The 26,114-nt window shown below is 42.3% G+C and overlaps 1 protein-coding gene across 4 annotated transcripts in view; it reads left to right on the top strand.

Annotated features, from left to right (window-relative positions):
* ATP1B3 (ATPase Na+/K+ transporting subunit beta 3) overlaps positions 1-21,403 on the top strand; it is a 52,653-nt gene extending 31,250 nt beyond the window's left edge. For 2 of the 4 annotated variants that reach the window (XM_030816721.1, XM_030816720.1), the window contains exons 4-8: positions 1,532-1,639; positions 8,249-8,433; positions 10,575-10,625; positions 16,663-16,749; positions 20,740-21,290. In XM_030816721.1, the coding sequence (XP_030672581.1) occupies positions 1,532-1,639; positions 8,249-8,433; positions 10,575-10,625; positions 16,663-16,749; positions 20,740-20,910 (602 nt within the window). In that variant the 3' untranslated portion in view covers positions 20,911-21,290. Of the gene's footprint in view, positions 1-1,531; positions 1,640-8,248; positions 8,434-10,574; positions 10,626-11,167; positions 11,188-16,662; positions 16,750-20,739 lie in introns of all 4 variants that reach the window. The other 2 variants (XR_004031270.1, XM_030816719.1) reach the window with 2 other exon arrangements.
* The last annotated feature ends 4,711 nt before the right edge of the window (positions 21,404-26,114 follow it).

Here is a 26,114-nt window from a genome sequence, read left to right as displayed (position 1 = left end):
CAAGCTCCGCCTCCCGGGTTCACGCCATTCTCCTGCCTCAGCCTCTCCGAGTAGCTGGGACTACAGGCGCCCACCACCACGCCCGGCTAATTTTTTGTCTTTTTAGTAGAGACGGGGTTTCACCGTGGTCTCGATCTCCTGACCTCGTGATCCGCCCGCCTTGGCCTCCCAAAGTGCTGGGATTACAAGCATGAGCCACCGCGCCCAGCCTAAGTACACAGTTTTAAACTGAGTTTCTTTAAATTATTTGTCGATTATTTTAGTACTTAAAGTATCATTAGTTTAAATAAATATATATACATGCATACACATGTACATATAATACATATATATTACATATGGGATATATTAAACATTTCCTTATTTAATATATCACATATGTGCATGTAATACATATATAATATGTATGTGTTGTATATTATATACATATAATATGTATTATATGTACATCTGTGATATATTAAATATGGGAATGTTTGAAGACTAGAGAAAATTTTAGGATTGTTTTAAAGCCTATGTGCAAGGTTGAATTAATCTAGATCTAATGCTTTTTTTTTTTCTTGAGACGAAGTCTCGCTCTGTCACTCAGGCTGGAGTGCAATGGCACGATCTCGACTCACTGCAACCTCTGCCTCCCGGGTTCAAGCGATTCTCCTGCCTCAGCCTCCCAAGTAACTGGGACTACAGGCATGCGCCACCACACCCACCTAATTTTTGTATTTTTAGAAGAAATGGAGTTTCACTATATTGGCCAGGCTGGTCTCGACCTCCTGACCTCAAGTGATCCGCCAGCCTCGGCCTCCCAAAGTGCCAGGATTACAGGCGTGAACCACTGCACCCAGCCGATCTAATGCTTTTTAAACAAGGAAAACTTAGATTAAACTTGGAAGCCTGATTGCTTGCCTTTTCTTCATTAGTAAGCTTAAGCAACATGGTCTGTATTACATGGGTGTCAACTTCTGATAGGAAATTGTTGGTGGTTATACTCCAAATTCAGTATGTGAAAACCACATTTTAATTACAGAGCAATATCTGCTATTGAAGGAAGAATATTTGCCATGAAGTTTAAAATGCATAGATCTTTTTCATTGAAAAGGAGTTAGCTGTCTTCTGAATGTTTCCATACAATTTAAATGACAAAAGTACTTAGGCTTTGATTTGCTAAAAATTTTTTTCCTTGTGTTAATGGCACATTGACAAAACCTAAAAATGTTATTGATTTTTTAAAAATGCATATAGAAAGTTCAAAGTAAAATTGCATCTTTTAAAAAGGAAGATTATAATTAACTGTAGATAATCAAATTTAGGGACAGTTTCTAATCGGTAATGTCTCAGATGGTTTTGAAGGTTTGAATTCTTTTTAATTTTAGACGTCTATGCCTTCATAATTAGAATTGGGAAGTTCTTGATAGTTTCAGCGTACTGTCAACACAATTTTCCATGTAATTTGCTGAGATCTGCTTTTTAGAGATAAGAGTAAGGAAAAGAAGAGAAGGAAATTTGATAATCTCTCCCTTTTATCTCTTTATAGGACTTATGGTTTTTCCAAAACCAGTGACTGCATTGGAATATACATTCAGTAGGTCTGATCCAACTTCGTATGCAGGGTACATTGAAGACCTTAAGAAGTTTCTAAAACGTGAGTATGTTTTCTTAGAGTAAGGTCAGAGATTTTAGTTACAGAAATTGGTACCAAATTGTGGGCTGGGCGCGGTGGCTCACGCCTGTAATCCCAGCACTTTGGGAGGCTGAGCAGGCAGATCACCTGAGGTTGGGAGTCCAAGACCAGCCTGACCAACATAGTGAAACCCCATCTCTGTCAAAAATACAAAATTAGCCGGGTGTGGTAGCACACGCCTGTGATTGCAGCTACTCGGGAGGCTGAGGCAGAAGAATCACTTGAACCTGGGAGGCAAAGGTTGCAGTGAGCCGAGTTTGCGCCATTGCACTCCAGCCTGGGCAACAAGAGCGAAACTCTGTCTCAAAAAAAAAAAAAAAGTCTCGAGTTGTGATTACATTTAGAGACATCATTCTTAGAATGTGTATTACCTTTTGGCCGGGCGCGGTGGCTCACGCTTGTAATCCCAGCACTTTGGGAGGCCGAGGCGGGCGGATCACGAGGTCAGGAGATCGAGACCACGATGAAGCCCCGTCTCTACTAAAAATACAAAAAAATACACGCCCGGGCGTGGTGGCGGGCGCCTGTAGTCCCAGCTACTCGGAGAGGCTGAGGCAGGAGAATGGCGTGAACCCGGGAGGCGGAGCTTGCAGTGAGCCAAGATTGCACCACTGCACTCCGGCCTGGGCGACAGAGCTAGACTCCGTCTCAAAAAAAAAAAAAAAAAAAAAAGAATGTGTATTACCTTTTATTTCCTTCTGTTAGACAGACAACTGAGCAAGTGAATTTTATAATTACTTGTGAGACTCTTCTAACTATAGAAAGACACGGGGGCTTACTCATGGGCAGTAGATTTGATTTTTCTGTCTTATAATAAGGACACTAAGTTTCTTGAAATGTAACATTTATTCTGCATTAAAACTAAATAATTAATAGAGCAAATCTATATTGTATGAAATAGTGCCTCTGAGGACGTGGAGTTTTTTTTGCCATTTTATTTTATTATTTTTTGTAGCTAATATACATTTATGTTGAAATAGGTCAGTATAGTTATTGAGAAGGAAGAATCTTTTTTTTTGTGCCAGGCATTCTTTTTTTTTTTTTTTTTTAATACTTTAAGTTCTAGGGTACATGTGCACAACGTGCAGGTTTCCAATGTAGTGCTTGTGTGGGGGGTGGGAAATTATGTTTATTATTTTAAAGTTATGTGTGTGTCTGATTTTTAATATATCCGTTTTTCAAAGTTACCAGTTTGTAACACTCTTTGACAGCCATCCTATCCCAGTTTTTCCTCCTGTTTTGCTTGGCCCAGCCATTTATGTGAATGGTGTTAACAGTCAGATGAGTAATCATCAAATGTCCTGGCCTGCTGGCTCATGATCAGCTCATCTCTTCCTCGGCCACACACACCTGCAACTGCTCCCTAGAACATTACTTTATCTCATCTCCCACCCCGTCTTCCCTTTTATGTAGCTTAATTCCATGATTGTTACTTCATTTGTACTTTTACTGGTGCTCTAAAATCCCAGACCTCTCAGTCTTCATGTCACACCCTGTGGCAGAACCCCACTCCTGCATAAAGCCATATCTCATCCTTCTGTGCCCCTGCCCCTGAGCAGATACTGAGCAGGACTAATTAGCACTGTGAGTACTTGAGCACCTCCCTCAAATGGACTTGCTTAACTGCTTGGTAATCCTATGGAATTTCTCTGGATAATTCTCTGAAGGGATTATTTCCAACTTTCACTCAAGCCTCTAACCCCTTACCTTTTTCCTTACAACTCACTGTCTTCATATAACCTGATTTCTTGCTTCAAGAGATAATAGAAGAACTCAGATGGGAGCTCCTCCAGTTTCTCCATCACCAGTAAAACAAATCTACAGTGGCAGCCATTTTGTCTGTCACATTCCTCCTGCTCTGATCGGGGGCTGCCCTTCCTCTCACCTGAGGCCACCTGTATCACTCCTGCTTTGGATCTCATCCTCTCTCAGTGTCTCAGAAACATACTATGTACTCTCTCTTCTTGTGTGTATTTAGCCTTTCTGTCTGTATTGGATCCTTCCTGTCAACTTGAAAAAATCTTCAACTCTCTCCTATCTTAAACCAAAAGCTGCTTCTGATCCCACATTATCTACTAGCTGTCTTCCTAAGTCTCTTTTCCTTGACAGTTAAATATGTACTAACTATTTAAAAAAGACTTTTGTGAAAGTATTATCTATGGTTTAATAGCTTTAAAAGGTCTGCAATGAAGTGTTCCCTGCCCTCCTCCCTTCCAGCAGAAGTCCTATTAATTTATTGACATATTTTTTGAGGGCCTGCTTTGTGGCAGGCACTCATTTGGGTTCCAGCAATGAACAGAAGAAAAATTCCTGTCTTTCTGGAGCTTAGTCTCGTGGTGAATTAGAAGATAGTATGTCCTGAGGGGGAAAATAAAGCAGAAAAAGGAGATAGGGTATGTTGGGAAGGATTGTGGTTTTTACATGCAGAGTGGTCTAGGAAAGCCTTATTGAAAGGGAACCTTGAGGGAAGAGCTGAAGGAGTTGAAAGAACTAGCCATGGAAATCTCCAGCAGAGGAAGCAGTAGGTGCAAAGGCCCTGAGGCTTATGGTGCTGAGGTGTTGAAGATTCATCAAGGAAGCGAGAGGGGCTGAAGGGAGTGAGCCAGGGGAGAGTAGTAGGGGACTGAGGTTAGGGAGTTAAAGGAGGTCCAGACTGTAGGTCCTTAGAACCCATTGTTAAGTTCTTTGGCTTTTACAGTGACCACGATGGGGGATTTTAAGCAGTGAATAATAACATGATCTAATTCGAATTTTTAAAGGATCCTGCAGGCTGCTCTTTGAAACTAGACTAGAAGGAGGGAATTAGGGAAGCTAGTTAGGCTATTACAGTAATCTAGGTAAGTGGAGATGGTAGCTTGGCAAGGGAGAGAGCAGTGGAGGTTGTGAAAAATAGTCTGATTCTGGACACATTTCTTTTTTCTTTCTTTCCTTTGTCTATTTGTCTGAGATGGGGTCTCTCTCTGTCACCCAGTGGCATAATCACAGCTCACTGTAGCCTCAGTCTCCTGGGCTCAAGTGATCCTCCTGCCTCAGCCTCTTGAGTAGTTAGGACTACAGGCTCACATCATCACGCCTGGCTAATTTTTTAATTTTTTGTAGAGCTAGGGTCTTGCTATGTTGCCCAGGCTGGTCTTGAACTCTTGGCCTCAAGTGATCCACCCGCCTCGGCCTCCCAAAGTGCTGGGATTACAGGCGCGAGCTACTGCGTCTGGCCTTTGGATGTGTTTTTGATAGGGAATAACTTCATGCTTCTGAACTTTTTCTTACGGTGTTTTTCTTCCATATCTATAAATATTACACTTTTCCTGTTGGTTCTTGACTTTTTACTTTTATACATTATCACTTTTCTTTATTAATTATTATTTATCACTTTTATACATTTTCTTAGTTCACATGTCTCAGACCTTCCCCCCTTTCTCAACTCAATAATAATTGATTACTATTTTTAGTTTCATTATTGGTTGCCTTTTTATACTTGGTCTTTATATCTTTTTCTATCATCTATAGATACTCTCTTCTGACTTCTTTATTTGTAAACTATCATTTGATGTATTTTCTTGAGTCTCTTTTTTCTGGAAAACTCCTTCCTGGAGCCCTTTCCCTCCTGCTGCACTCTGTACTATTTCTACATCAGCCTTTTACTCCCAGCTGTCCTTTGGGGAACCTCCTTTTACCACTTGCTTTAGTTGGACCCACTGTTTCTTGGCTCTTGCCCTGCCCCCCCCCTTTTAAAATTATTTTTATTTTTTCTCTTAATTTACTCCTTAGTTTTGATGGAGTACATTCTCAAGTAATTTTATAAGAAAAGACACCTGAAATGTAAATTTGAACCCTTTTATTTCTGAAAATGGCTTATTTCTGCCTTTATGTTTGCTAGTTTACCTCCATATAGAACTCAGTTCTTTGTAATTTCCCTTTTTTCTTCTCTGAAAGTTTTTCATTTTCTTTTTCAATTTTCTTTATCTCTTTTGAGTTCTAAAATTTCTATCTGGATTTCTGTCTGTAAAGTATTTTGCTGAGACTTGATTGCAGGTCTTTCAGGATGAAGACTTAAGTTCTTCAGTTCAGGGGAATTATCCTGTTACCACTTTGATAATTTCCTCAACTCAGTTTTCTGGTTTTCTCTTTCTAGAACTATTCTGTTTGTTGGGTCATAGACCTCTTGTTTTTCTCTTATTTTCTGGGGGCTTTACTTTAATTTTCAACTCCTTTTTGGTTTTTAAAATGTTCAGCTGCTGTCTATCCTTATGTGCTCCTTTTTCATGTTTGAAAGATACTATAATATATCTGGTTAAAAAATAATGTCTTCTCTTTTTTTTTTCCTGCAGATACTAATTGGACTTAAAAAGTTTTATTTTGTTCCAATTATCTCTTTCCTTTAGAGTCATTCATTCCTCTTGTTATCTTGGTCTTTTTTTTTTTTTTTTGTCTTCATTGAGACAGTCTTACTCTGTTGCCCAGGCTGGAGTACAATGGCTTGTTCTCAGCTCACTGCAACCTCCACCTCCTGGGTTCAAGCAACCCTCATGCCTCAGCCTTCCAAGCAGCTAGGATTACAGGCTTGCACCACCACCCCTGGCTAATTTTTGTATTTTTAGTAGAGACAAGGTTTCACCATGTTGGCCGGGCTGGCCTCGAACTCCTGGCCTCGAGTAATCTGCCCATCTCAGCCTCCCAAAGTGCTGGGATTTCAGGCATGAGCCACTGCGCTCGGCCTTTGGTCTTTCTTATTTTTGGCTTTCTTCAGATGCATAGGGCTCCTTGGTTACTCTGGAGTCAGTGACCTTTCTATGTTCCCATCATGCCTTCTGCATAATCTTACTGGTCATCATACAGTTCCTTACACTTAATAGTATGGAAGTGGAAGTCAGCATAATAAGAAAGGTCACTGATGAACTGACCTATACCAACAGAGTCTATGCAGTAGAAGCCCTTGGGGAAATTGGTGAAGGACTTACTTTTTTTGCAGAGTATTGGATGTCATGATGCTGTTTTGTTATAAAGTTTATCTCTACCCCCACAAAATACCTAATCATTCTTTGCTTTTAAATGAGTACATAGTCCCACAGTAACCTAGTTTCTGATAAGGTGAAACCAAACATTTTGACAGTGATTTTTTTTTTCCCCAAGGTAAAGACTTTACACTTCCTTTTTGAGGCATACTCTTTGAAATTTGGTTATTTATTTATTTTATTTTATTTTTTTGAAATGGAGTCTCACTCTGTCACCCAGGCTGGAGTGCATTGGTGCGATCCTGGCTTACTGCAACCTCCGCCCTCTGAGTTCAAGCGATTCTCCTGCCTCAGCCTCCCGAGTAGCTGGGATTACAGGCGCCTGCCACCGCACCCAGCTAATTTTTTTGTGTATTTTTAGTAGAGTCGGGGTTTCACCATCTTGGCCAGACTGGTCTTGAACTCCTCATCTCGTGATCCACCCACCTCGGCCTCCCAAAGTGCTGGGATTACAGGCATGAGCCACTGCGCCCAGCCTGGTTCTACTTTCATTGAATTCAATACCTTTTTCTGGTACCAGTTGCACCCACACACCAATAGTTCTTACTGAGGCACTGTTATACCATATGTTAATTTTGTATTAGTAAGCATTGTCCACTAGATTAAGCTAATTGAGGGCAGGGGTCACATCAGGCTAGCTCACTTTGTGCCTCTTGGGCTAAACACTGCCAAGTACGGAGCAGAATTGTATTGTCTGTTGCATATTTCTCCTCCCTCTTCCCTCCCATTGCCAAGTTCTAACCATTTTACTCCTTTATCACTGTAAACTCCATCTCTGCTAAAAACCCCCTTCTATGAACTAGTCTCTCACCTGGGCTGCTTTAATAGTCTCCTAACTTGTTTTCCGGATCCTTTGTTTTTCTCTTCTGGACTGACCCCACAGAAAAGTTAATTTCCTAAGTATGTTCATACTATTCACTTGCCCTGGTTTAAAACATTTTAGTGGATTGTTAATTGATGTTTGGCAAAACACCCACCCACACCCCTTAAAATTCTTTAACATAGTTTACAAGACTATATGGTCTGGCTTCTACCTTCCTTCATTGGAAGTGCTTCTCCTAGCTTCATTAACTCCCACATACCCTTCTGCATTCAGTTCAGTTGCTTTTTTTTTTTTTTAGTGTAGGTTGTCATAACACTATATCTTCATACCTCTGCAATTCTGATTTTATACTCACTTAATGTCTCTCTTCCCCACAAAACCGTAAGCTCCATGAGGGCAGCAGCAGTGCCTTTTTACATCCTCTCCATTGTGTCACCAAGCATGCAGAAGGCATTCAGATAATGCTTTGGCCGTGGCTGGTACCGCCACCTAATGGTGACAGAAGAGATGGATCTATAATCCAGTTTGTATGATTATTGAAATGCAGTAACTTTAGAGCACTAGTTAGCTGTTAAAAGGTAAAGGGGCAAACTTAACATTCTTTCCCTAAAGTTATCTGGTAATTGACATTGCTGTTTTTGTGTTTGAAGAACATTTTCCAAAGGTTAATATATTCCTGGTTGTTTTTAATACCTTTTTTGGCTGATCTAGCACACATGTATGTTTCCTTTTTAGCATATACTTTAGAAGAACAGAAGAACCTCACAGTCTGTCCTGATGGAGCACTTTTTGAACAGAAGGGTCCAGTTTATGTTGCATGTCAGTTTCCTATTTCGTTACTTCAAGCATGCAGTGGTATGAATGATCCTGATTTTGGCTATTCTCAAGGAAACCCTTGTATTCTTGTGAAAATGAACAGAGTACGTACATATTTTATCTCTGCTGCTGCTTTTTTCTAATATTCTCTTTTAAGGAGGCAACTATTTTTAGATTGTTTGGGTTGGGTTAATGCCTTCCTTATTAAAAGTTATCATTTGGGGGGTAGCTTGCTCTAAAGGCTAGCAGTAATGTTTATTGATCACTGGAAGAAAGTTTATATGGCAGAAACAAAAAAAGGAGGTTCATAGATTAATCATGCAGTAAGGAGTTAAAGTAACTTAAACTTTTCTTCTTTGGAAATACCTATATGCATTTCAGCACAGATTAATGCTCCAAGGGGCAAATGTTCTCCTTGTCATAACCAAAGCAGAGACTTGTTAGGGTGCAGTGCTCATCTGTGGATCCTGTGTTGTAAAATAATTTAAAATTCCACAGACTCCAAACTTATTTAACTTTTTCAAAATAGTAGCAAAGCATAGTTTTATAGTATCAGTATATGTATATGTAATTAAATAACGGAAATACAAATAAAACCCCATTCTAACGAGTTCAGTGGGATGTTGCAGTTGTATCCAAAGTAGCAGCATTTTGCTGTTTTACAGAAGGGTGCCTAAATTGTATAGTAATGAGCAAAGGAAGAAGCTAATGTTCTCTGTCTGACAGGAATAATGAATTAGGGTCATTGTGCAAAGGAAGATGATACGGCTTTTCTTGAGTCATGAAGTGATCCCTAGCCCCCGTGCCTTGCTGCTCTGTAAATGTACTTCAGAGTTGTGTTCTGATGTACTTACCCTTTTGAGGCCTGTAAGGTCTCCCTCGAAGAGTGAAGTCATTCCTGGTCATTTAAAACCATGATGTAGACTTCTCAAAATCATGAGTTTATAAATCACTGAAGTCATCATTGGTGAGCAAATTGCCACCATCCCTAATAAAAGTAAAATTTGGATCTTTTGAAGTTGACACTGCTAAATAAGGAGCTTCCCTATAGGGAGAACCAGCTAGGCCCTGAGGTGCCCAGACTGACACCCCTCCAACCTCTGCTTCATCCCTTTGGGAAGCCTTGGACAACTGACAGCTTCCAGATTGTCCCACAGCATTCTAGGGGCTCAGTAAATGGTTAGTGGGATGTTTCAACCAGACTTCATTCAGAATTAAGAATTGAAGTTAACAAAGTAAGCTGAAAGTAATATGAAACTAGATGATCTAGTTTATAAAATGAATTAAGTTTGTTTTAACAGAGATGCCTTTTTTAATCCCAGTCTACTAGAAGTATCCTCACGACATCTAGATTGCTGAACATTTGTTCCCAGTAGAAAGCCAGGAGAGGATCAACCTTCTGGGTTTGTTTTCTTTCTCAAGATGGTCTCGTTGAATGATAATGGTCTGAGACCATGCTTGCTGATGACTCAGGGCATGGCTTTGTCAGGAGGACAGCATCAGACACACAGGAATTAGTGATGAGATGAGCTTACGTAGTGTAGCAGGAGGTTTCATACCAGTATAGTTCCCAGTTAGGGCGCAACAATACTTGTCTTTTGAGAGGAATATTTAGATTTTACGTGCATTCACATGGTAACTGCATATAACTTCAGAATGCCAAAAAATTACCTCACAAAATGTATAAATATGTTAGGATTCAGTTCTGTCAGCTACATACATGAAAGGAGTCTTAAAATAGGGCTCTCCCAATGCGTGCCTTTTGGGGAGCAGATGGGTTGTGAGATACAGTGAGGCTCAGTGGGGCCCTCATGGAAACACGGATAGTGTGACCTAATATAGTTTCGTGAAGAACAGTTAATTATTATGCTTCTGCAGTTCTTATTATATACATTAAATTATTTGTTCATATAAATATTAATAATTAGATTTAAGAGTTTCTGTCTGTTTCATATTTTAAGAGTAGCAAAGGGTACTTTTGTTTCAGTTCTTTGGTAACTTATTTATTTTCTAAATTGCCCCAGTACAGTAATAAGATATCTGATTGCTGAAGTTATTTTATTTAAAAGTTCATTTTAATACCCTCAAATAAGATTAAAGTAAAAGGCAGATGTAACTCACTGGGTTAATATACAGAGTTGGTGTGAATCTCAAAGTCTTCATCCCTTGTTCCCAGCAACAGAGGGAGGAAGTTCCATTGCATACTTACGTGAAGTTTAAATTTATCACTATTTCTTAACCTTAGATAATTGGATTAAAGCCTGAAGGAGTGCCAAGGATAGATTGTGTTTCGCAGGTTAGTATTCAAAAAGTAACTCCTGTTAAATCTTTGATGTTTCTTAAAATACTTTAAAAGTCTAATGATTTAGTCATCTTTTTTTCTTCCCTGTCACATTTTAAAGTCCTTTGTAGTGCCTTAGAATAAAATTCCACCAACCTTTTTGAGAGTAGTCTTTCTCTTCCTTAATGATAATTCAGAAAGACATTTTCCATGTGTATTTGATTTTGCACACATTGCCTTTATTTTCACATATACCGTATTTCATCAATTCTAAGATTCACTTATTTTCTGCCAGCTCAGTAACACTGAAATTGGGATTACCCTTATAATTGATGGTGTCTTAATACTGTATCATGACATTTTTCTCTTTCTTAATAGTTAGTTGGCGTGCTAGTCATCAGTGCTATCTGAGATTTGATGAAATATGGTGCATTTTCCTTAAGGTAGAAGCATTATTTATCTCCCCTATCCCTACTTAATTTTTTTTCCAGAATACTGTGCAGTTTTCATCTCATAACTTTCTTTTGTTTTCTCTCCATGCTGCAAATGCCACTAAGACAAATAATGTAAAAGATGGGTAAGAGTTCTGAGGAGACATTAAGTTCTAAATTTATCATTGTGCTGAATATTAACATTTCAACTCTGATTGTATGGCAGAAATATTTTACTTAAAATGTTACATTGAAATCACTTTAAAGTTGTGAAAAAAAATTCTTTTTACTGTTAATGGGCTTTCTTATTTGGGCAGAAACTTCTTGTTCAGTGGTCCTCAAAGTTGATCACTCATCAGAATCACGTTGGCTCGCTGGGTTCCGTTCCCGGCGTTTCTGACTCAGTAGGTCTGAGATAGGGCCCAAAATCTGCATTTTTTTCTTTTTTTTTTTTTTCTTTTAGACGGAGTCTCGCTCTGTCGCCCGGGCTGGAGTGCAGCGGCGCCATCTTGGCTCACTGCAAGCTCCGCCTCCCGGGTTCACGCCATTCTCCTGCCTCAGCCTCCTGAGGAGCTGGGACTACAGGCGCCCGCCACAGCGCCTGGCTAATTTTTTTTTTTTTAGTAGAGACGGGGTTTCGCCATGTTAGCCAGGATGGTCTCTATCTCCTGACCTCGTGATCCGCCTGCCTCGGCCTCCCAAAGTGCTGGAATTACAGGCATGAGTCACCGCACCCGGCCCAAAATTTGCATTTCTCACTGAAGTTTCCAGGTGATGCTAATGCTGCTGGTCTGAGGCCCACATTTTGAGAACTTCCGATTTGGAGTGTCCTTATTAATTTTTTAAGAGTATTTATTCACTATTTAGAGTAGCGTAAAAAGCCAGGAAGTTCATGGTTTCTCATCTGGGTTGAAATTATATGTGTGTGATCACTGGCAATTCACTTTACCTCCTTGTGCCGCAGACAGCTGAATGGGAAACTTGTACAAAAAAGCCAGAGTCAGCTGGGTGCGGTGGCTCACGCCTGTAATCCTGGCACTTTGGGAGGCTGAGGCAGGCGGATCACGAAGTAAAGAGATCGAGACCATCCTGGCCAACATGGTGAAACCTCATCTCTACTAAAATAAAAAAAATTAGCTGGGCATGGTGGTGCGCACCTGTAGTCCCAGCTACTCCGGAGACAGAGGCAAAGGAATCACTTGAACCTGGGAGGTGGAGGTTGCAGTGAGCCGAGATCACACTTCTGCACTCCAGCCTGTTGACAGAGCAAGACTCCGTCACACACACAAAAAAAGCCAGAATCTCACTTAAAACCAGATACTACATCTAAGCTGAGCTTTTCTTTTCTTTTTTTGAGACGGAATCTTGCTCTGTCGCCCGGGCTGGAGTGCAGTGGCGTGATCTCAGCTCACTGCAAGCTCTGCCTCCTGGATTCACACCATTCTCCTGCCTCAGCCTCCCGAGTGACTGGGACTACAGGCACCCGCCACCACACTTGGCTAATTTTTTGTATTTTTTAGTAGATACGGGGTTTCACTGTGTTAGCCAGGATGGTCTCGATCTCCTGACCTCGTGATCTGCCCGCCTTGGCCTCCCAAGGTGCTGGGATTACAGGTGTGAGCCACCACGCCCAGCTGAGCTTTTCTTGATAAATTCTTCTAAAAATCTAGTGGGCAGCATATACTATTGTCAGCTCTCAAGTCAGAACATTATAGCCTACAAGATACATTTAGAAAAAATGTTGGGTAACCCTTTATGATCCTCAGGGCTTGTTCACAAAGCTTTCTTGTAGAAAGTTCTTGGGGCTTGGATGCTAGGCTTCAGCTGGGTAGAAGTGCTAATTTCATGACAGTGCGCCTGTATACAGGAGCCTGTGAGCAGGCTGCATAGATAAGCTTGGATGGAGTGCTGGGTCTACAAAGCCAATACCACCTAAAGGGAAAACACATTCAAGCCAGAAGCGCAAAAGCTTTAAATTGTGTAAACCTTTGGTCAGTATAAACAATTCCATATACCTCTTCCTTTTTTTTTTTTTTGAGATGGAGTCTCTCTCTGTTGCCCAGGCTGGAGTGCAATGGCGCGATCTCGGCTCACTGCAACCTTTGCCTCCCGAGTTCAAGCAATTCTCCTGCCTCAGCCTCCCGAGTAGCTGGGGCTACAGGCACGCGCTATCACGCCCGGCTAATTTTTTGTATTTTAGTAGAGATGGGGTTTTACCATGTTGGCCAGGATGGTCTCGATCCCCTGACCTCGTGATTCGTCTGCCTCGGCCTCCCAAAGTACTGGGGTAACAGGCGTGAGCCACTGCACTCGGCCCCCTTAAGGTTTTAAATGCATTTTTCTTCTTGTTTATCTATTATGTATCCTTCACTTCTAGAATAGTTGGGGGAAATGTTAATGAAAAATCCAGATTTAATGATTCGGATTTCAGTTAGCTTTCCCTTTTGCTTTGGAGAGATGTGTGTAAAGTACATAAAATAATCAAAGCAGGTGGGTTTTTAATTTTGTTTATTTAGTTGTAGATTTTTTGTTTGTTTTTAGAAAAACACAAAAGTGGAAGAAATGTTTGTAAAATTTGGCATTTATTCCCTATTCTAGTCACAAGTAGTAAACCAGTTAGAACCCATAAATTTTAGAAGTGTGGCTCTCCAGAACAGATGGAAGCATTTACTACGTATCATAATTGCAATTTTCTATTAGATTTGTCTATATCAAGCATTCTTTAAATTCTTTAGTTCTTTTATGTAATATATATGTCTTTTATTTTGTCTTGTATTGATTTTGTTCTGCCTTGATTGTTTTTATACAGGTTAGAGTACTGAAAATACAAACACTGAACATACCCTTGGAGGTGCTTTTTCTTTTTTCTCTCTCTCTCCATAGAGACAGGGTGTCGCCATGTTGCCAGGCTGGTCTTAAACTCCTGGCCTCAAGCGATCCACCTGCCTCTGCCTTTGAAAATGCTGGAATTACAGGTGTGAACCACCACAGATGGCCAAGGTGGCCTTTTATATTATCAACTTAAAAGATGATCCCTGCAAAAGATGTAATTTTCATATTTGTCGTTTTTTTCTCAGTGTTTTATTTTCTTATGAAAATGAATCATATTAAGAAAATCAAAAATGGGAAGAAACAAAATGCATTAATTTTAAAACTCCATTTTGTTTCAGTGGAACTTAGTGACCATCAGTAGGTTCTTAGAGTTAGTTGCTCATAGTTTACAATATGATGCAATTGCTGGGCACAGTGGCTTACACCTGTAATCCCAGCACTTTGGGAGGCCAAGGTAGGCAGAAAACCGGAGGTCAGGAATTCGAGACCAGCCTGCCCAACATGGTGAAACCCCGTCTCTACTAAAAATAAAAAAGTGAGCCTGACGTGGTAGCATGTGCCTGTAATCCCAGCTACTCGGGAGGCTTAGGCAGGAGAATCGCTTGTACCCGGGAGGCAGAGGTTGTAGTAAGCCATGATCGCACCACTCCACTCCATTCTAGGCAACAGAGCAACTCCATCGCAAAAAGAAAAAAATATATATGCTATTCATATACTTAGAAAATTATGACATATATGCTTCACCCTGAGTATCTCATTATTATTCAGATACTCATTTTAATATTTTACAATTTCTAAATGTTTATTTTCACAGAAGGTATAAATTAAAAGATTAAGAAAAATCCTGCCAAGATCACAGTTTAGGCACACACTGAGAGAGCAGTTGAGCGTCTGCCACACCTATGTGAGCACCTGGCCTTAACTCTGAGCCCCAGTGCCCTGCTCTGTAATTGATGCTGCCCACTAAGGCTTGTTGGGCCTAAAGGAGGGAAGTGTAAGCTAAGCTGGTGTCTGGTGGGAAACCCACTCTGGGTTGGGTGTGGTGGCTCATACCTGTAATCCCAGGACTTTGGGAGGCTGAGGCAGGTGTATCACTTGAGGTAAGGAGTTTGAAACCAGCCTGGCCAACATGACAAAACCCCATCTCTACTAAAGATACAAAAATTAGTCTTGCATGGTGGCGCACACTTGTAATCCCAGCTATTCAGGAGGCTGAGGCAGGAGAATCACTTGAACCTGGGAGGAGGAGGCTGCAGTGAGCTGAGATCGGGCCATTGCACTCCAGCCTAGGCAACAGAGTGAGACTCTGTCTCAAAAAAAAAAAAAAAGAAAAGAAAAAAGAAACACACTCCAAGATACTCAGTAAACTGTTTCTCAAAGAAAATCCTTTTTTTTCATTTTGAGGAAATCTGTTCTGTGAATGAAGGTCATATATTAAGGTAAAATAGGTTCAACAAAAGCAATTAATGCAGAAAAGCACTGATATCAAAGTGACTAGTTTTTCTCTAATATAAAATGTTGTCTTTGATTTTAAGCTTATTTTTTAAGTTAAAGAGTACAAATGTAGGGTAGAGTTTGAGTAGTGATTGCAAATGGCTTTTGCGATTTCTCCTAGCATTGTTACTTCCTACCCTTTCCACATGTTCTTCATCTGGATCATTAGAGCTTGTCTGGTGGGTGGGGTCCATCATCACTCTGTCCTTTGTGCTGTCTGGCCAGTGCCTTTCATCTGTTTCTCACCCCACCCCACAGCCATATGCTGCTTCATAATGAAACGAAATGAGCAGAATCTAGAGCTCCTTAGAGTGGATTCTTAGTTTTGCTTTATGCTGTTTCATGTGTGCTTTCAACCCTGTCTCAAAATAATTTTTTATATATATATAAAATTCAAGTATTTAATAATGTTTTATTTTAACTAGTGTTCCGTAAACCCAGCACTGATTTTAATCATTGTGGTCTGTTTGCTACTACTCAGTCTGTGTTACAAAGTTACACTCATTAGAATTAGGCCCATTTGGAAAGTGTTACATGCGAATTTTCATAAATTGCTTATTTATCATGAATAATACTAGAAATAACTAATAGCATGAATTAATTGGATTATAGGTGATGCCTGATTTGTATGTTGGTAAACATGGAATTCTAGTAGACAAGTAATACTTAATGATTTATATATGCTCATAAATTTATTCCTGATAAATACAGTATTTAAATTTGTCGAGGAGAGTTTTGCTTGGAGTACCTTAAATTTTCCCTCATGCTTCCCCTCTGGTTGCAGTTCTGGTTATTAATCACATGAAACTGACACCTGCTGTCTCCCAGGCCTGAGTGCTGCATTCTAGGCTGGCACCTTGTGGTGGCCGTTGCTTTCCAGTCTGGAAGCACAGCATTTTATTCATTTGAGGAAAACATCGGTCCTAAATCTGCTCGTGCATTCCTGCTGCTAGTAGGTAGAAAGGCTAACATTTGGTATTTGGAGGGCAGATAAGATTTTACAGGAGTACATGAGTGGAACTGGCTATAATTAAGAAGGGACTCTCATGAAAGAGAGTATAGAGTGTATCTGGAAGTGTAAGTATCAGGATAGTTCATGTGGAAGGGTTTAGTTAGATAATATTTGCAGTCAAGATGAGCAAGCTTCTCAGAAATACACTTGTAATGATAATATAGTTGGAGCAGCATTGTAGTTTCTGCAAACTGCTCGTGATTGATATTCCTTTAATTATAAACATAGTTTTTACAAATTCTTTTTGTGACCTAAAGAGGATTTCTTTTGTTTTCAACTTTAGAATGAAGATATACCAAATGTAGCAGTTTATCCTCATAATGGAATGATAGACTTAAAATATTTCCCATATTATGGGAAAAAACTGCATGTAAGTATTGAGAAGTTCTGATGTGGTGATTACTCTTTTGGGAAGCTGAAGCATGTGTTGACATACCACGTACCACTTGTCTGGGGTAGGTAGACGCCAGCCCTGTTTAATTTGTGCATCATCTATTCAGGTTTTGTTTTATTTTAATGGTGATGGTAAATGGAGTTCCCACATCTACAATTCAGAACACAGAACCCAAGCAGATACGTTAAAGTTAGATGATTATTTCTAAAATATTATTTTCTTTTTCATTATAGAGGTAGTAGTAGGTGCTTATGTAGAGAAAGTAGAAAAGTACTTAAAAAGAAAATCAAGGCCGGGTGCGGTGGCTTACTCCTGTAATCACAGCACTTTGAGAGGCCAAGGAGGGCGCATCACCTGAGGTCAGGAGTTCGAGACCAGCCTGGCCGACTTGGCCTCTCTACTAAACCCCCCTCTCTACTAAAAATACAAAAATTATCTAGGCCTGGTGGCGTGTGCCTGTAGTCCCAGCTACTCCGGGAGGCTGAGGCAGGAGAATCGCTTGAACCCAGGAGGTGGAGGTTGCAGTGAGCCAAGATCGTACCACCACACTCCAGACTGGGTGACAGAATGGGATTCTGTTCCCACCACCAAAAAAATAAATAAAAAGAAAAGAAAATCAAGGCCTGGCGCGGTGGCTCACCTGTAATCCCAGCACTTTGGGAGGCCAAGTCGGGCAGATCACGAGGTCAGGAGATCAAGACCATCCTGGCTAACATGGTGAAACCCCGTCTCTACTGAAAATTACAAAAAATGAGCTGGGCGTGGTGGCAGGCGCCTGTAGTCCCAGCTACTTGGGAGGCTGAGGCAGGAGAATGGCATGAACCTGGGGGTCAGAGGTTACAGTGAGCTGAGATCACGCCGCTGCACTCCAGCCTGGGCAACAGAGCAAGACTCCGTCTCAAAAAACAAAAAAGAAAATCAAAAGCTCATTGCGGCCAGGTGCGGTGGCTCACGCCTGTAATCGCAGCATTTTGGGAGGCCGAGGCAGGCAGATCACCTGAGGTCGGGAGTTCTAGACCAGCCTGACTAGCATGGTGAAACCCCGTCTCTACTGAAAATACAAAAATTAGCTGGGCATAGTGGCGGGTGCGTGTAATCCCAGCTACTCGGGAGGCTGAGGCAGGAGAATCGCTTCAACCTGGGAGGCAGAGATTGCGGTGAGCCAAGACTGCACCATTGCACTCCAGCCTGGGTGACAAAGCAAGACTCTAGCTCAAGAAAAAAAAAAAATAGGTTAGTGGACTAATGAGTTATCATAGGAGTGGGACTAGCGGCTTTATAAGAAGAGAAAGAGAGACCTGAGCTAGCAGGTTAGCATGCTCAGCCCCCTGGCCATGTGATGCCTTGCACCACCTTGGGACTCTGTTGAAAGTACCTATCAGCAAAGAAGGCTCTCACCAGTTGCAGCTCCTTGATCTTGGCCTTCTCAGCCTTCATTAACTGTAAGAAATAAATTCCTTTCTTTATCAATTACCCAGTTTCAAGTATTGTGTTATAAGCAACAGAAAACAAAGACAGTAGTACAGTTAACAAGGAAGTTAACATATAGTACTCTTATGAATCTGTTGACTTTGTTGAAAATCCATCAGTTGTTCCAGTAGTATTCTTTATAATAAAAGACAAGAGTGTTTTCCTGATCCCAGATGTCATACTGTTTACATGTTTAGCAGCCTATAATCAGGAATATTTCCTCAGTCTGTTTCATGCCTTTGTACTCTTCAAAAATAAGTACAGGTCTTTGATGGCTTATTTTATGTTCATTAGTTTGAGTTTGGTGGTTTTTCATGATTAAATATAGGTTGTGCATTTTGGCATGAGTGCCTCAAAAGAAATGTTGAGTTCTCAGAGTGTCAGGAGGGACATGGTATCATTTCATTCCATTAATGGTGATACTACCTTGATTCCTTGGTTAAGGTGGTATCAGCCAGGTTTCTACAATATAAAGTTACTTTTTTTCCTCTGTCATCAATAAGTATCATGTGGGGAGAAAAGAAAAAAGCTCGTTACTGCCTGGTGCGGTGGCTCACACCTGTAATCTCAGCACTTTGGGAGACTGAGGCGGGCGGATCACCTGAGGTCAAGAGTTTGAGACCAGCCTAACCAACATGGAGAAACCCTGTCTCTACTAAAAATAAGAATTAGCCGGGCATGGGGGCACATGCCTGTAATCCCAGCTACTTAGGAGGCTGAGGCAGGAGAATCCCTTGAACCTGGGAGGCGGAGGTTGCAGTGAGCCAAGATTGTGCCACTGCACTCCAGCTTGGGGAACAAGAGCAAAACTCCGTCGCAAAAACCAAAAAAAACAATAAATAACAAGAAATAATAATAAAATCTTTTAAGTTCCATAAAGTAGAAATACATTACAGTCAATACATTGTGATTACAATGCAATAAAACCAAAGATTATTTAAAAGACCCTTCTATATGAGGGGAGGGACAAGTGGAAACAGATGAAAAGGTAAATTAAAATCAAGATTATAGAATATTAAAAAGTAAGGCTGGGACCGGGCACAGTGGCTCGTGCCTGTAATCCCAGCACTTTGGGAGGCCGAGGCGGGCAGATTGCGAGGTCAGGAGTTTGAGACCAGCCTGACCAACATGGTGAAACCCTGTCTCTACTAAAAATACAAAAATTAGCTGAGCATGGTGGCACACTCCTGTAATCCTAGCTACCCAGGAGGCTGAGGCAGGAGAATCGCTTGAACCGGGGAGGCAGAGGTTGCAGTGAGCCGAGATTGCACCATTGCACTCCAGCCTGACAACATAGTGCAATGTCTCAAAAAAAAAAAAAAAAAAATGCCGGGTGCAGTGGCTCACGCCTGTAATCCCAGCACTTTGGGAAGCTGAGGCAGATGGATCATCCGAGGTCAGGAGTTCAAGACCAGCCTGGCCAACTTTAGTAGCAATGGCAAAGCCCTGTCTCTACTAAAAGTAAAAAAATTAGCTGGGTATGGTGGTGGGCACCCGTGATTGCAGCTACATGGGAGGCTGAGGCAGGAGAATCACTTGAACCTGGGAGGTGGAGGTTGCAATGAGCTGAGATGGTGCAACTGCACTCCAACCTGGGCAACAGACTCCATTTCAAAAAAGAATATTAAAAAATAATGATAAGGGTCGGGTGTGGTGGCTCATGCCTATATTCCCAAGCACTTTGGGAGGCCAAGGCGGACAGATCACGAGGTCAGGAGATCAAGACCATCCTGGCCAACGTGGTGAAATCCCATCTATTAAAAACACAAAAGTTAGCTGGGCATGGTAGCGGGTGCCTGTAATCCCACCTACTTGGGAGGCTGAGGCAGGAGAATCACTTGAACCCGGGAGTCAGAGGTTGCAGTGAGCCGGGATTGTGCCACTGCACTCCAGCCTGGGCAACAGAGCGAGACTGTCTCACAAAAAAAAAAAAAAATAATGATAATAGGCTGGGTGTGGTGGCTCACACCGGTAATCTTAGCATTCTGGGAGGACAAGGCAAGAGGATCACTTGAGCTCAGGGGCATGAGCTGTCACACCCAGCCAACATTTTTATCAGTAATTACAGGTATGGACTTACAGCTCCAAAAAAATTAAAAAGAATGCAGAGAACAGAAAATAATGGATCTAAATTTTTTTTTAAATTTACAAGCCACGTGTGGTGGCTCACACCTGTAATCCCAGCACTTTGGGAGGGCGAGGTGGATGGGCCATTTGAAGCCAGGAGTTTGAGACTAGCCTGGGCAGGGAGACCATGTCTCTACAAAAAAATTTAAAAATTAGTGGGCTGTGGCGGCATATTCCTATAGTCCCAGCTCCTTAGGAAACTGAGGTGGGAGGATTGGTTGAGGCTTCAGTGAGCCATGATTGCACCACTGCACTGCAGCCTGGGCAACAGTCTCAAAAAGAAAATTTACAGAATAAGCCAATTCCTGGTAGAGAAAAGTATAAAGTTTCCATAGAGTTTGAATTAATATATTTTCCTTTTATTGCCAGGTTGGGTATCTACAGCCATTGGTTGCTGTTCAGGTCAGCTTTGCTCCTAACAATACTGGGCAAGAAGTAACAGTTGAGTGCAAGATTGATGGATCAGCCAACCTAAAAAGTCAGGATGATCGTGACAAGTTTTTGGGACGAGTTATGTTCAAAATCACAGCACGTGCATAGTATGAGTAGGATATCTCCACAGAGTAAATGTTGTGTTGTCTGTCTTCATTTCGTATCAGCCGGACCTTCCATTCTAGAATTATGAGATCACCTTGGAGAAAGGTGTGTGGTACATGACACTGGGTTACATCATAACGTGCTTCCAGATCATAGTGTTCAGTGTCCTCTGAAGTAACTGCCTGTTGCCTGTGCTGCCAGTGTACAGTCGCCAGATAGGGACCAGTGAACACCTGATTCCAAACATGTAGGATGGGGGTCTTGTCCTCTTTTTATGTGGTTTAATTGCCAAGTGTCTAAAGCTTAATGTGCCGTGCTATGTAAATATTTTATGGATATAACAACTGTCATCTTTTGATGTCAACAGAGTTTTAGGGATAAAATGGTACCCGGCCAACATCAAGTGACTTTATAGCTGCAAGAAATGTGGTATGTGGAGAAGTTCTGTATGTGAGGAAGGAAAAAAAGAAAATAAAAGTGTATTTGAAAAATATTATCTTGGGTTCTTTGTAAAATTTATTTTTTGCATGCTGAATTAGCCTGGATCTTTTTGATTAAGAGCACAAACTTTTTTTTGTAAAACATGTAAAAAAAAAAAAAAAAAAGCTGGGATTAATTTTTAGTGTTGGAACTGTCTCTTATTTTAGGCTGTAGATAAAATAGCATTTTTCGGTTAGCCAGTATGACTATGCACCTAATTTTTTATGAGATTAAATTCATAAGACTTAATTTGTACAATAGTTTGTGAAATATCTTGTTACTGCTTTTAGCAGACTGTGGACTGTAATAAAGTATATAAATTGTGAAATATAAAAACTCGGAACTTATTCAAAGCTTCAAAGCAAACAACAGTTTTGTGTAAGCATTCTTTCCCCTCCAGTATTAGGTGTGTTCTTGGTAGGATTATTCCTCATAATTTGGGCTACTTGGCTGAGAAAGTTGTGCTTCCCATATGATCTGTGTTGCTTCTTGTTTTTTTCTTAAGGCTATTGTTTATTGTTACGCCTGTAATCCCAACACTTTGGGAGGCCAAGGCGGGCGGATCACAAGGTCGAGAGATCGAGACCATCCTGGCCAACATGGTGGAATCCCGTCTCTACTAAAAATACAAAAATTAGCTGGGCGTAGTGGTGCGTGCCTGTAGTCTCAGCTACTCGGAAGGCTGAGGCAGGAGAATCACTTGAACCCAGGAGGCGGAGGTTGCAGTGAGTTGAGATCACACCACTGCACTCCAGCCTGGTGACAGAGCGAGAGTCCGTCTGAAAACCAGCAAAGCAGATATTCTTGAGGTTTTCTTTGTGGTGGTGCAAGCCAGAAGGGGTGGGACCCAACCCAGCTGGCTCAAGAATGGCTGTTTGGAGTAAACGTGAGGGCTCTGCGTGGCCTTGCCTGGCCAGATGGGCCTTGGCCTGGCGGCAGCCTCTGCCCTTTAGTAGCGGGCACTCAGCCCCACGTGAGAGCTCTATTTGTTCCTCTATCACTAAAATCATAGTGATAAGAGATTTTCACTGAAGGAAATTATTGGAGTAATTACAGCAAACCTTTTCTGGATTTTGATTTTCTTCTTTATGCTATCTCTTAAGAGTGTAAAACAAGGATAAAAGAATGCTATGATGTGAGAGAGGTGACATGACTTTAGTTGGGCCAGTGTGACCTCATTCTCAAGAGCTGTAAACTTTGATGCCTGTGAAATTAATGTTAAGTATTCTATTAAATTGTATATTTGAGTCTTTTGAAGTAAATATGGATGGAATTTCTGTTTTAATAAGCTTAGATAAAAGACTCATTCTCAATACACAAGAAGAATTGAGATGGCATCCAACATAGGGTGGGTGTTGGAGAGAAATAAAAATGGCACACACATGTAAGTCACTAAAGCATCTTGTATGCCTCCCTGGTTCAGAAGTTTGGACATGGATCAGCCCCTGACTGCCCAGTGATCTTAGCTGATCTCCCCAACTTTTCCTGGCTCTGCTTGCTTCATCTATCGAAATTAAGGCAGTTTAACAACAATTTAGCAGACCTGCTATATACCGGACTGGATCAGCCAGACTTTGAGGATACAGAGATGAAAAGACATGGTTTCTCAAAGATCTTAAACCAGGAGGGAACAGGCTCTGAGACACAGCACGTGGCGTGATGATGGTGATGGCGCTGACATGCAAGAGGCCATGAGGGTGGGGTAAGATTAGATTATTCCAAAGGTCCCACCCTTCCCTAAAGTTTGTTTTTGTGAAAGATCTCAAGAGATAGGTGGTGCTTGATGGAGGAGGAAGAGTGGCTGGGAGCTGGGCCTGTATGGGCCGGGTAAGGACTGGACTCGGAATGAAGGATGCCTGAACACAGCTGGAGTCCGCCTTTCTGCTGCTGACTTCGGGTTTTCCTCAGCATATCAGGATGTGCTTACAGATCACCTGGGTATCGCATTAAAATGCAGATTCCAGTTCGCTAGGAGGGATTCTATAGATGTAGCAACTCCAGGGTAATACCACTGCTCATTCACAGACCACAGTTTGGAAGGGACCGAAGACAACCAGCTTTGCATCCTTGGCCATTGAGCCTAGCACCAATTTGATTTAGTAGATGGAGAAGATTGAGCCATCATTTGACTTTAGCTGATATTTGGAAGTGTGTGCACTCCTGCTAGCTGGCCACCTGTGTGGGCAAGAGAACCCTGAGAATACTTGAGAATACGCCACTGGCGCTTGGGAGAACGGGAGTGGTGGTGCTTCTGGTCTTGCTGCCCGGCAGGTCACATTCCCAGGTTGAGCTGAGGGAGTGTGGGGTGAAATGAGATGTGTCCCCACGTTTTTCCCCATTAGCATTTATGATCCTTTTTTCTGGGTGGCTGAGAACGGCTGGGGATGGTGTGGAAAGATAGTTTCCTGAGGAATGATGCGCGTCCTCAGATAAGAGCTCTCGGGCAGGAGGGAACTGGGATGTCCTGAGAGGCCATATAGCAGTGCGGATGGTGGGCGATGGCTAGAGGGGATGAAACAGCGAGAGCTGGGGAGGAGGAACCCAGTGGGGTGTGGTTGGCGGAAATGGCCAAAACTTCAGCTGGAGCACTTCAGAGCACCCTTCAGAGGCGATTCATCCCGAACTGGACCTGTTGCTGATGAAGTCACTGTGGTAGGCAGAATTTCGGCCCCCATGACCTTCACCTTCTGGGGCCATGCCCGTGGTTATGCTTTATCACGTGGCAAGAGGGGCTTTGCAGATGAAATTAAGGTAACTGGTGGGTTGACCTTAAAATAGGGAGCTTATCCTGGATTATCCGACTGCCCAGTGTGATCATGGGAGCTGTAAGCAGAACTGAGACCTGAAGCCTCTGGGTTTGGACACATGCTTGCTGTTTTCAATGTGGCTGTGTGGGAAGCGGAAGGAAGTGCATTCTGCCGACAGCCAGTGAGCTTGGACGCCAGATCTTCCCCAGAGCCTTAAGAGCCCAGCCCTGAGGCCCTGCATAGAGGACCCAGCTGGGCTACACTGTGCCCAGACTGCTGACCTACAGAAATGGGAGGTTACGAATATTGTTTTAAGCCACCAATTTCGTGACAATTTGTTATGGAGGCAAATAGAATATGCTGATATGGTCATCTTCTCAGTGACGATTACTACTACAACCCAGTGCTGCTCAAACTGATCCATCAAGGGCTCCTGTTTAAAATGCAGATTCTGATTCGGCAGTGTCCAGGGTAGGGCCCGAGATTCTGCTTCCTAACAGGCTTCCAGGTGCTGCTGTTGCTTCAAGGGCTACACCAGAGCACAAGGCCCTTTTGTGTATGATTGTGGTTGGTGTAATGCCTGGAATTCAGAGCCCGGGTAAGGAGGGAGGAAGAGGGATCTGAGAGAAGAAAGGCCTAGGATAGAATTTGTTCAGCTATGAAATAACACGGAGGCTGCGGAGAGGTGCCCTGTGTTGGGCCCCTGGCTTTCAGACACTAAGCTTTGTCAGTGTGGTCTCAGAGCCCGGGTTGGATGGGACATTTTCACTTCCTTTGCTATTTTCTGTGGCCCCGTGGGAGGACGGGCCTGCAACCATGAGTCCAGCTTCCTGAGGATGGCATGGTTCGGGCCTATTAATGGGGTCCTTGTCAGCACCCTCTTGCTCCTAACTGAATAGGGTGAGGTTCTGGGGACCACTGGCTTGGAGATGAAGAGAACTCACCTCATCTGTGCAAAGTTGCTATCATGTCGTTTAGTGAGATATTTCATTTAAAAAATTAATTTAGGGCTGGGTGTGGTAGGGCACACCTATAGTCCCAGCTACTTGGGAGGCTGAAGCAGGAGGATCGCTTGAACTCCTGGGAGATCACAGTGAGACCCCATCTCTTTAAAGAAATATTGAGGCCGGGTGCAGTGGCTCACACCTGTAATCCCAACACTTTGAAAGGCCAAGGCGAGTGGATCACTTGAGGTCAGGAGTTCAAGACCAGCCTGGCCAACATGGCAAAACCTCATCTCTGCTGAAAATACAAAAAACAAACAAAGTAGCCTGGCGTGGTGGCGTGCACCTGTAGTCCCAGCTACTCGGGAGGCTGAGGCAGGAGAATCGCTTGAACCCAGGAGGCGGAAGTTGCAGTGAGCCGAGATCACACCACTGCACTCCAGCCTGGACGACGGAGTGAGACTGTCTCAAAACAAAACAAAACAAAAACTATATATATATATTCTACCAAAATTCACTTTAAAATGTGTATTGAGGCTGGGCGCTGTGGCTCATGTCTGTAATCCCAGCACTTTGGGAGGCCAAGGTGGGCGGATCACCTGAGGTCAAGGAGTTCAAGACCAGCCTGACCAACATGATGAAACCCCGTCGCTACTAAAAATACAAAAAAGTTACCTGGGCGTGGTGGCATGCACCTGTAGTCCCAGCTACTCAGGAGGCTGAGACAGGAGAGTCACTTGAACCCAGGAGGCGGAGGTTGCAGTGAGTGGAGATCGCACCCTTGCACTCCAGCCTGGGTGACAGAGTGAGACTCCGTTTAAAAAAAAAATGTGTATTGAGCACCACTGTGTGCTAGGCACTGTGCAAGGAGCCTGGGATACACGGGGATCAAAACATAATCCCTGCCTTCACGGAACTTACAGATTAGCAACTACCACGAGGCCCAGGCTGCTTCTGCCTGGTACTCTGAGGGTTGTGGCTGTCCTCTTGGTTCCTAAGGGATGGAGTCAGTTTGGCATGCTTCAGTCTCCAGCTG

This window comes from Nomascus leucogenys, chromosome 8, assembly GCF_006542625.1.
Source record: "Nomascus leucogenys isolate Asia chromosome 8, Asia_NLE_v1, whole genome shotgun sequence".
NCBI classification, from domain to species: Eukaryota; Metazoa; Chordata; class Mammalia; order Primates; family Hylobatidae; genus Nomascus; species Nomascus leucogenys.
Note: the sequence above shows the minus strand (reverse complement) of the source record. Positions and strands in the feature narration are given on the sequence as shown.